Raw genomic sequence first — 10,765 nt, forward strand, 5'->3', positions numbered from 1 at the left:
TTTTAATTTAGTTGCTAGACCACTGTTGTCGCTGGAGTTGAATCTTAGCTTACTGCCATGCTTAGAACTGAAGGGTACTTGCACAGCTTCCTGCAGCATCGACAGCCAACATGCATAATGATGCTCTTTAGATAATTATAGTTATCAATGGCAAATTTTAGAGCTCTTGAATTCTGCTAGAGGATCTTTCCCTTCTTCTCATTTGCAAAAGTAATCAATTTCAAAACAAATAAATAAACAAAATTGAAGAGTATGAAAGTGGCGGGCAACAATAACAGGTAACAGCAGCGATGATTGCAGCGACATCAAATAGCAGGCGAACAGCGTAGGAAAGCAGCAGCATCCCTCTTTCCTTGCTGGAGAAAACTGTAGCAACAGCAATAATTTGTCTTTTTCTTATAGTTATATGTAAAATAACAGGTTTATTTGGTTCATGCAACAGCCAAAAGTTAAAAATAAATAGTTATCTCAAAATTAGTTTGAATTTAAACAAACAAAAAATTCCATGAAATTATTATTCTTCAATTTTATAGAATAATCTATTGAATGAGAAATTATAAAATAATTATTATATATTTTAGAAAATAATATATTTTTTAATTATGTATTTTAATTTCGTTTGATATCATCTTTTGTTATCCATCACAGGTATATATTAATATATATAATTTTTAATTATAATTTTATTTAAAAATAATTAAGTATCTATGAATCAAATAATAAAATTAAAATTATATAGGAATAATTATTTTATTTCTATTTATTCTATTCTTTACAAACTATTATTTAATTTTATGAATTAAATATAGCCCACGTGTTTTATATTATTATTTTTCATTGTTATTCATAACTTTTAGTGAGTATTGCTTCAATCTAGAATAATTTTTAATCTCTCTCTCTCTCTCTCTCTATATATATATATATATATATATATAAGATTTAAATTTTTTATATGTATGTTTAATTTTTGACACATAAAATTTAAGTTTATGTATAATTTTATAATTTTTTATTAATTTACTGATTCATAAGTTACATTTTTAATTAAATATTGACTCTAATTCTAAAAAATAGCATATTAATTATACTTTAATATTATATTAACTAATAAATAATTTTATAATCATATAATAATAGTAATTCTATTATGAGAAATAGCATATTAATTTTAGTTTGATATTATACTAACTAATAAATTAGTTTTATAATCAAATGATAATTTTAATTTTAAAAAGTAACATCTTAAATTTTATTTTTAATATTATATTTAATAAAAATTAATTTTTAATTATATAATAAATTTTTTAAAAAATAATAATATCGATTATATTAATTTACATAATATTATATTAATTAATAAAAATTTAGAATAATTTTTATATTATTATATTAATAAAATTTTAAAATTTTAAAAATAAAAATTTTAAAATAGTTAGTTTGTTATTACTTTTTATAAATTTTATAAATTAATATTAAATATTAAAAAATTTATTAAATTATAATTACTAATTTATTTTTATAATTAAAATAATAATAATAATCATATAACATATAGCTAAACAACTAATTATTTATTAAATTGATGCTGAGTGTTTTTTAAGATAGTATTTTTTTTTTTTTCTGTTGTGTTGCTATAGAGTTTATGCTGTAATGTATTGGATCAATATGGCATTAATTCGAGGAAATGTGAGACATCAGTCACATTGATGCATAATAACTAAGGGTAAGTATCCGTCCGTTCAAATCATAAATATATAAATTATATATAAGTAATTATAATACATAAATAATTACATTTGCATATATGTCATAAATTTTTAAACTTGACTTTTATTTTTATATAAATATAGATTTATTTAAAATATAGATAGCCCGCAATTTTCTTAAAATTAAGAAATAAATGCGTTAAAAGTATTTATATTTAATCTTTTTTCTTATATAAATGTATACATTTAGAATATATGATGCATAACTTTTATTAATTGCATTTTTCTAAAGTTGTTTATGTTGTTATCACTTATGGACGAGGCTAATAAATGTACTTTTATAATAAATGTAGAAAAATAATTATTTTTATTATATAGCATATATCTATATACTTTTCATGAATTAAAGTAAAAAACAGCATTCGAATTAAATATTTTACGTGTCGATAATTAACATAGCCATGCATAAACGACGTGCCACTTTCCACTATTTACCGTCAAAACGCAAGTACATCCACCTTCCCTCTTCCCATATCCATAGTGTATATTAATTATTTTATCTTAAATTTACATAACAATAATGTTAAGTGGAGCTTCAATTTAAACTTATTCGCGCTTTAGTTTAAAGTTAATTATTCTTTTATACAAATCTATAATAAAGATTGCGACAAATCAAAATCAAACTTGAGTGTACAACATAATAATATATATCAAATGAGCCTCAATGTTTGAACTGAGTTGAATTTAAATGTTAGATTGTGTTAATTCAGTTCGACTTAGGTACTTAATTTAAGAACTTAGGTAAGAATGTTCGAAGTTGTTTGAGATTGAGTTTTTAAACTTATTTTTTATTTTTTTTATTTTAAACCTTAATTTTCTTTTGGAAAAAGTAAATAAATGAATATCTTTTTAAGAAAAGTAGTTTATAAGAATTAAAGAATTTAATATATTGAATCAAAAAAAATAAACTTGCTATTTTAAACGTTTAATATATTAATCTAACATGAAAAAGTATATTTTAGTCTCATTTTAACAAATTAATTAAATAAAAAGGATAAAAACTAGTATACCATATAATTGAAGTGAGAATCTACCGACTTCAAAAAACCAATTGCAAATAAAGCTCCTTTTAATCTCATTAAATATATATTTAAAATTAAAATAAAAAGTACCAACAAAAAGAATCTATTTTCATTTTATTAATCGAGTTAAAGGAAATTTAAACAACATTCCATTATTTATTATTTTGAAATATACAATTTGTAATATAATTTTTTTTATTTATATTTTTTTTAATTATTTTAAACGATATGAATCAAAATACTAAGAAAGTTCTGCTTTTATTTTATTATCAAAAAAAATTTAAATAATATTCTAATTTTTATTATTCTAAAATATATAACTCATAATATATATTTTTTTATTTATATTTTCTTCTTATTGTTTTTAAACGACACGAGTTAATATGTCAAAAAATTAAATATTTATTTAATATTTTATTTTTTAATTTTTATAATAGATTTTTGAAAACAAGAATTATCTCTTTTCTCTAAAATTAAAGTTTGTGATCACTTTTTTCCAATTTGAATGCCAAATGATCCCTCTATCGATTAATTTTTCCGAATAGTGGCTTAGGAAAAATCCATTCCTTTTCTAACCAAAACAACTAATTGTAGTAACTTCTAGAAAAGAGAAAAGAAATATTTCTTTTGAAAATAATAATATAAAAGAAAGCAAACAGAGAGAGAGAGAGAGAGAGAGAGAGAGAGAGAGACGCACCCCTCACATCGCTATAACAAAACAGACGACAGGTCCACAATACCATCTCCCAGTATAAGTGTTTGCAACACCCACACCACATCCTATCTACCTTCCTTCCATATCTCTCTCTATATTTCGTAAAACCTGTTCTGTTCTTTTTCTATGATTAGGAATTCATAATTTGAAGTGCCGCTGTCATCTTCTGAAGCTTTGGCTGCTACAGAAGAGCCGAGACCATGACCGGAGGAGCAGTTGTAGATGAGAAGTTTTGCTTCAAAGTGGAAATAGACCTGACAGTCCGCAAGACATCTGTTTTCTATCCTGGAGATGCTTTCCTTGTGTATGATCCTCAAGGAGAAATTATTTTCCGATTCGATTCTTATGGTCCTGAATCCCAACCTAAAGATGAACTCGTTCTTATGGATGCTTCTGGCAAATGCCTCCTCTCCCTTCTTCGTAAGGTTTGTCTTACACAATTTCTTTTTTCTTCTTTTTTATTTTTTGATAATTTTATAGTATTACTGAGTAGTGAGTATCAGGATTTAATATTATTGTTATGCTAATTAAACATTCGGGAATCCAGAAAAAGTGATTTTCAAATTAAGGGGTGTTTGTTATTATTCTTTTCATGTTTTTATTTATTTTTAAATTACAAAAATAAAATGTGTTTGTTTTCTTTTTTTCTCCTTTTAAAACTGTTTGCATAGTATTTAAAGATAAAGTTTTTCTAATAAATATTTGTTTTTTTTCTTTATATTTTCTCTCTTATTTTTCTTCTATTTTTCTCTTATTACAACTTATTTTTTATTTTCTCACTATATTTTTTATATAAAATCAAAGAAAAAATTATTTAAAAAAACAACTAAAAAGTATTAAATATTTTAATTTTATAAACAAAAAATGAAAATGTACCGCACTAACCCTGAACTTTTAGTAACTTCTAATATCAATGAATATGAATTAATTGTATTTTCAGGAATTGTATTCTAAAATGGCAAAAGAAAAAAGAAACCCTTATATATTTTGGAGAAAAACAATTAGGTTTCTATATTTTATTTTATCCCAAATTGACTCTTTATCTCAAAAAGAAATCTAATTAAGTTTAAATACATAACCGTATTTAACTTTTCTGTCTGCTGTAATTTACATCCAATGACAAACAACACTTAGCATTATATATTATTTAATTTTTACTACAGAAGTTAATAAAATAAAAAATTAATTCCTACTGTCTCTATCTTTTCCAATTTCCTACCATCGAACCAAACTCAAATTCAACAACAATGAAATATAAATAATAATAAAAAAAAAAAAAAAACAATACAGAAAAAGAAAAATCCAAATCAACATCCTTGTGGCGTTGCCTACCATTCATCATCATAAAGATTTGATAATTCCATAATAGTTCCATCAACGCCACTAACACATTCTTCCCCTTCTCTACCCACAAATCACCACACCACCCCTTTTCCCATCATCATCATCATCAGAACACCCACAAAATCACCACCGCCCCAGCCACTTTCAAATTCATAGTCTCTCTTTCTCGTTTATTGTACACCGCAATTTCTAAAAGAAAAACAAAAATGGAAGTTGAATAGGAAGGTCCACTAAAAAACTGCAGTAGACTAACCCTCTCTTCCCTCAAACATCTCTTCTTATTGTCTTCGTTATCCTCTTCCTCAATCCACTCACACTCATGGGGTAATAAAAAATTTTAATTAGTCCTGATTGGACTATGAATATATTTATAATGATAATTATTAAACTATTATGGATTAGAGTTATATTTTTTTCTAAATTATTTTCAAATTAGAGTAAATTCATATACTTACAAAAAAAATAGTTCGTTTTTTCTAACCAAACTATAGCCCACCCCTGCTCCAAGATAGTTCCCTGCTCGTCACACTCCTTTCTACCTTCACAATTCCCTCGTATGCCTTCTGTTCACAATTTCTTCTTTGCAATCTTCACTTCATAACGGCGGCATGCGATGCTATTGGTTTGTATTGATAATGGCAATTTAAAAAGTTGAACAGGGCGATGGCTACTGGTCATTGACATTATCATCAATACATTTCACTGTTGCCAAGCCGTACTTCACCATTGTTTTCCATTTACAGCGGAGAGAATTTGGGATTGGATTTAAGAGAATTTGTGATGGAGTCTAAGAAAATTGGGAACAGATTTAGTAAGAGAGAAAGGATTTTATTAAATATTGTCATCTTTTGAAGGATTAATATATTTATATTTTTCCAATCATTAATTTCCTTTCAGAAAATCCAAAAAATAAAGCTAGGTGTGATTATGTGATTAGTCCATCATTGTATGTGGATCCTAATACTAACAGACTTATTAATAATGTTGTGATTGGGTTTAATTGGACTTTTCCTTAAGAGGTAAAAAGCCAATTTGTAACAAAAAGAAGCATATAGGGTTTAACTGTCTTTTCTTAAATTGTACAATGGCTTTTTTGTACCCATTGCCTTTTAAAATTGTAGCCCAGACCATTTGAACTATAGCCTTGAGCGGGTCGTCGTCCAGTCCCGAAAACTATTTCCATGATAATGTTACATATTTTAGTTTTTTTTTTTTTTTTTACAAACTTACATATTTTAATTTTATAATATTAATAAATGACCAAATTTGCCTATTCATATTTACTATTTTGACTGAGTCTGTCTATATTTAAAAAATTATTCTTCTATTTATAACTTTTTAGCAGGCTGAATTTGTTGAGTTAAGCTTCAGAATAATTATATTTTCAAGTTCGATAAAAAAAATAATTAGACTATTTTGTATTAGGTTCAATCGATTATTTTCAGACGGACTTAATAAGCCGAGTGACTACTCAAATTCATAAATAAATATAATTTTGATTATTGAGTTAGATATAAATTTATGAGGTAAATAATGAGTAATTCTACTATTAAATTCGATCATGATGACATGTGCCACATTTTAATAATAATAATTTCAACTACTTTTAAGTATGTTAATAAAAAAAATATTTCAAATTTTTTTAATATAATTATTTGAAATATTTTTAAATTTGAAAATATAATATAATTAGAAAATTAATTCATTAATTAATATAATAATAAAAATATTTTTAATATACTATATTTTAGGATTAAAATTATTATTTAATTAATAAATAATTTATTAATTAATATTTTAATTGTCTGATAAACATATAAATTTATACAACATAATATTTTAGGTGTTAAAGATAAATTCACATGTCAAAGAATTTATATTAGAAATGAGTATATGTATCAAAATAATGAATATTTACCTTTTAAGATTATAAATCATAATTTATTAATTAATATAATATTTAAAATATAATAAACATACTATTTTTAAAAATTATTATTAATGTTAAAATATAATTATTATTTAATAAATTAGTATAGAAAATACAAAATTATAAAATTATATTTGAGTTTAGATTTTATGTGTCAAAAATAAATGTGTAAATTATTTTTTTTTAATTTTTTAACTCAAAACTATTAAATAAATCAAACAACTAAAAAGTTAATTACTTAAAAATTATAAATATAGCTTGCAATGGTCTAATCTAATACCGATTAATACAAGAAAATTATAATTTTATTTAAATGAGGTATATGTTTTCACATATATACTAAATTATTAGATAATAAATATATATTTATTAGTTTTTGAGAAGACAAAACAATATAATTTATGAAGAAAAGTTAAGTTTCTCAGGACCTTGTTATTTTGTTCTCTTGAATTTATCCACAATTACCCAAAACTATGTCAAATTAACTCTATGACACAAAAAGAAAAAAAAAAAAAAGAATTGTAATATTAATGTGCTAATGAAATGCAGAAGCCAAGTCTTCATCAACGGTGGGACGGGTATTTGGGAGAGAGAAACGAAGCGAATCATCAAGACCCAATTTTTAGTGTATCTAAATCAACCATCATCGGACGGTCCAGCTTAGTGGTGGAAGTCTGTGGAGATCCAGGTGAGGAGTACCAGATAGAAGGCAATTACTCCAGGCGACGCTGTATGATCTATAATACGACGTCCTTGGAAGACCCTTCGTCAAAAGATCCTGTGGCTGAGATTAAAAGAAAGGTGGATCCCACAACTAAAGTGATGCTTGGCAAAGATGTCTTTTGGCTTCGTGTGAAGCCAGGGCTTGATGCTGCTTTTGCCATGGGATTAGTGCTTATTCTTGATCAGATGTACGGTGACAGTGATGATAGTAATGCGGATGATGTAGATCCGAATATAGACGATATTTCTTTTTCTTGACTTTTTCTTTTTGTTCTCTTATGCAATTACACCCGACTTCATAGTTTCTTTTATTTTTTGCTGTTGGGTAATTCGTCATATCAATTTATGAATAAGTATTTTTTTTTATTTGGCCAATTTTGAATTCTATCGTAAATAATGCGTCATACAACTAAGGGATAAAGAATATATATTTACATCAAATTAATTTTTTTTAATCTTTTAAAATGTTCATAGCATATTTGATAATCCTTTTATATCTCACTCTGATGTGAAATTCTTTTACCAATATTTGATTGGTAATGAAGAAACTCAAATTACAAACTCAAAAGGCTAAATTGATGTGTTCTTTTCTTATCTATAAGTATACATCTTTTTATAGACATATAAAGTTAGATTCATAAGTCATACGAACTTAATAAATATTCATTATTCCTTAAATAAATTCAAGATAAACATTTAAATTCTTAAGAAACTTAATATAAGACAAATTAACTTTGAAACTTTTAAATTCTAAGTATTTTATAAAATAACGTATGTAAGATTTCAACCATTAATTTGAATAAATGAGATTTTTTCATCTTATATATAAATATCTAATTTTTAGATCAATCAAGACCATTATTTTAAAGTAAATGGTTAATATCAATTAAACACAGCTTATCCTATTTAAAAAAATTTAGAAAATTTTATTTTAGATTTTAAATGACAAGATTCTAATCTAGAAATAATAATAAAATTTGAAACTCAAGGAATAACTAACTTAATTCTTAAATAATAGAAAAAATAAAATTTAAAATCTTAAAAATTAGAATGCCTAAGCAAATCTCACAATCTAAAATTTCTAAGAATTTAAAATTTCATTGAAAAAATGAACCTTAAAAGTAATCAATGGGGTTTGCAGAAACTGAAATGAGCACTAATAAAAAAACTATATTATCTAACGTCAAATGCGACAAATAGTTATGAAATATCCAAATTAGAACTTATATATAATATTTTCTAAAAAAGAAAAAAAAAATATTTATGTTTATTATGATAATATTGTTTTTTAAAATTCATTGATACTGATGTTAATATTTATGCCCAAAACCGGCACGCTTCTAATATATATATGTAGATATTTATATATTATTTTTATTATTATTTTTTAAAAACAGGTGATATGACATGTTATTTTAAATTAAATTTTTATAATTTAAAAAAATAATTTAAATGATATATACATAAACTCTTAAATTAGTGAAGAAATTATATAAATAACAAATAAATAAACACGTAAAAAAATATTATTAAAAATAAAATAAATCATGCTCGTGTAAAATCTATTAATCTTTATTAATGTATAATTTAAATTTAAATAACTATATATTTTATTTTTATATATTGTCCCCTCTTGTCATTTTCTTAAATTTTTTAGAAAGTATCGTACTAGTATTATATATATATATCATATTATGTTGGTATTGGTATCCGAGTCGGAACTTTTTAACGAGCAAGGCATCTGACTTTTTTCAATTTAAGTGCGCATTTTGTTTTGAACGTTATAGATTTCACACTTGTCAATTTTCGCAGTATAAAGCAAATGTTTGATCACCACCGGCACTGTCAATTGTCCTATTTAGAAATGTGATGAATTTACTCTTTGATTAGATTATGAGTGTTTTGGGTCATTTTTCCACTTTGCTTTGTGCTTGCCGCATCAACTAATATGAAAAATACCTTTTCAATAAACACTTGGATATCAAAATTTCATTTAAGAATTTCTATCAAAAGACTTTAAACTTACCACATGATCATGTTAAAGTGTCATTCTAATGATTAGCTTATGTTGTGGAAATCGGATTATATTTCCACTGCAATCGAATAAGTTATACAAAAAATTACAATTAAGAAATAAATTTTTAATTAATTTTAGATACAATATATCACCTATAATTATCCGACAAATAAGCTATTAAATAAACAATAAGAAAAGAAACACTATAACTTTAACGAAGTTTGGTAAAAATTATGCTTACTTCATTGGGTAAATACCAAAATAATATTTTTTTAATTCAATAGAATTACAAAGAAATATTACTAAAAAGAGAAAGAAGAGAAATACATTTAGTCCATAGAAATATAAGGCCCATTATTTTGTTTGACACTTTGAAAAGGAGAGAATGCCCACTATTTATAGATTTGGGACCACTTTTTCCTTTTCTTAGCTTTCAATGTGGGATGAAGGAGACAAAAATAACAAATCTACACCTTGACGACTTCCTAAGCCCAATCAAACATTCTTTGTTTTTTCTCATTACAAATTTAGCAATACCTCCAAATACGCTTGAAGCGCCCATCTTCAAATTTCTAAAATATTTATCAAGTCCAGACAATGTTGGAATTTGACTCCAGTTAGTACTTTCGTAGTCATATCTGCAGGATTTTTAGCAGTTGGGATCTTCTGAAAAAATATCTCACATTCTTCAAGAATTTCTCTTACAAAGTGATAACGAACATCGATATGCTTTGTCTTAGAATGATAGACTAGGTTTTTAGCTAAACAGATATCATTTTGACTATCACAATGCACTTTGACGTGCTTCTGATCAATTCCCAAGTCTTTCACCAACCCCTGAAACTAAATTGTCTCCTTTACAGCTTCTGTAATTGCCATATACTCTGCCTCTGTTGTAGACAAAGCAAACGTTAACTGCAAAGTAGACTTTCAACTAACTGGTGCTTTTGCTAGTGTAAACACATAACTAGTAGTTGACCGACCTTTATCCAAATTACCTGCGTAGTCAGAATCATAGTATCCAACCACACTTAGACCAAACTTCTTATCCTGCTCAAACATTAACCCAACATCCATAGTATTCTGAATATATCTTAGGATCCATTTCACAGCTTGCCACCTACTCACAACTCCGACTGCTTGTGAAATGTCAGGCCTTGTGCACACTATAGCATACATCAAACTACTAATTGCATTTGCATATGGAACCTTCAACATATATTCTTGGTCTTCATCATTCTTTGGAGA

The 10,765-nt window shown here is 25.2% G+C and overlaps 1 protein-coding gene across 1 annotated transcript; it reads left to right on the top strand.

Annotated features, from left to right (window-relative positions):
* Window positions 1-3,433: 3,433 nt before the first annotated feature.
* LOC8270210 (protein LURP-one-related 5) lies at window positions 3,434-7,875 on the top strand. The gene is made up of 2 exons (XM_002527141.4): window positions 3,434-3,928; window positions 7,327-7,875. The coding sequence occupies exons 1-2, from the start codon at window positions 3,704-3,706 to the stop codon at window positions 7,756-7,758; spliced, it is 657 nt and encodes a 218-aa protein (XP_002527187.1). The 5' UTR covers window positions 3,434-3,703; the 3' UTR covers window positions 7,759-7,875.
* The last annotated feature ends 2,890 nt before the right edge of the window (window positions 7,876-10,765 follow it).

This window comes from Ricinus communis, chromosome 3 (genome assembly GCF_019578655.1).
Source record: "Ricinus communis isolate WT05 ecotype wild-type chromosome 3, ASM1957865v1, whole genome shotgun sequence".
NCBI classification, from domain to species: Eukaryota; Viridiplantae; Streptophyta; class Magnoliopsida; order Malpighiales; family Euphorbiaceae; genus Ricinus; species Ricinus communis.

Coding starts and splice junctions, on each gene's coding strand:
- LOC8270210 (XM_002527141.4), top strand. CDS start 3,704: ATGACCGGAGGAGCAGTTGTAGATGAGAAGTTTTGCTTCAAAGTGGAA. Junction 3,929..7,326: donor TCCTCTCCCTTCTTCGTAAG/GTTTGTCTTACA, acceptor AATGAAATGCAG/AAGCCAAGTCTTCATCAACG.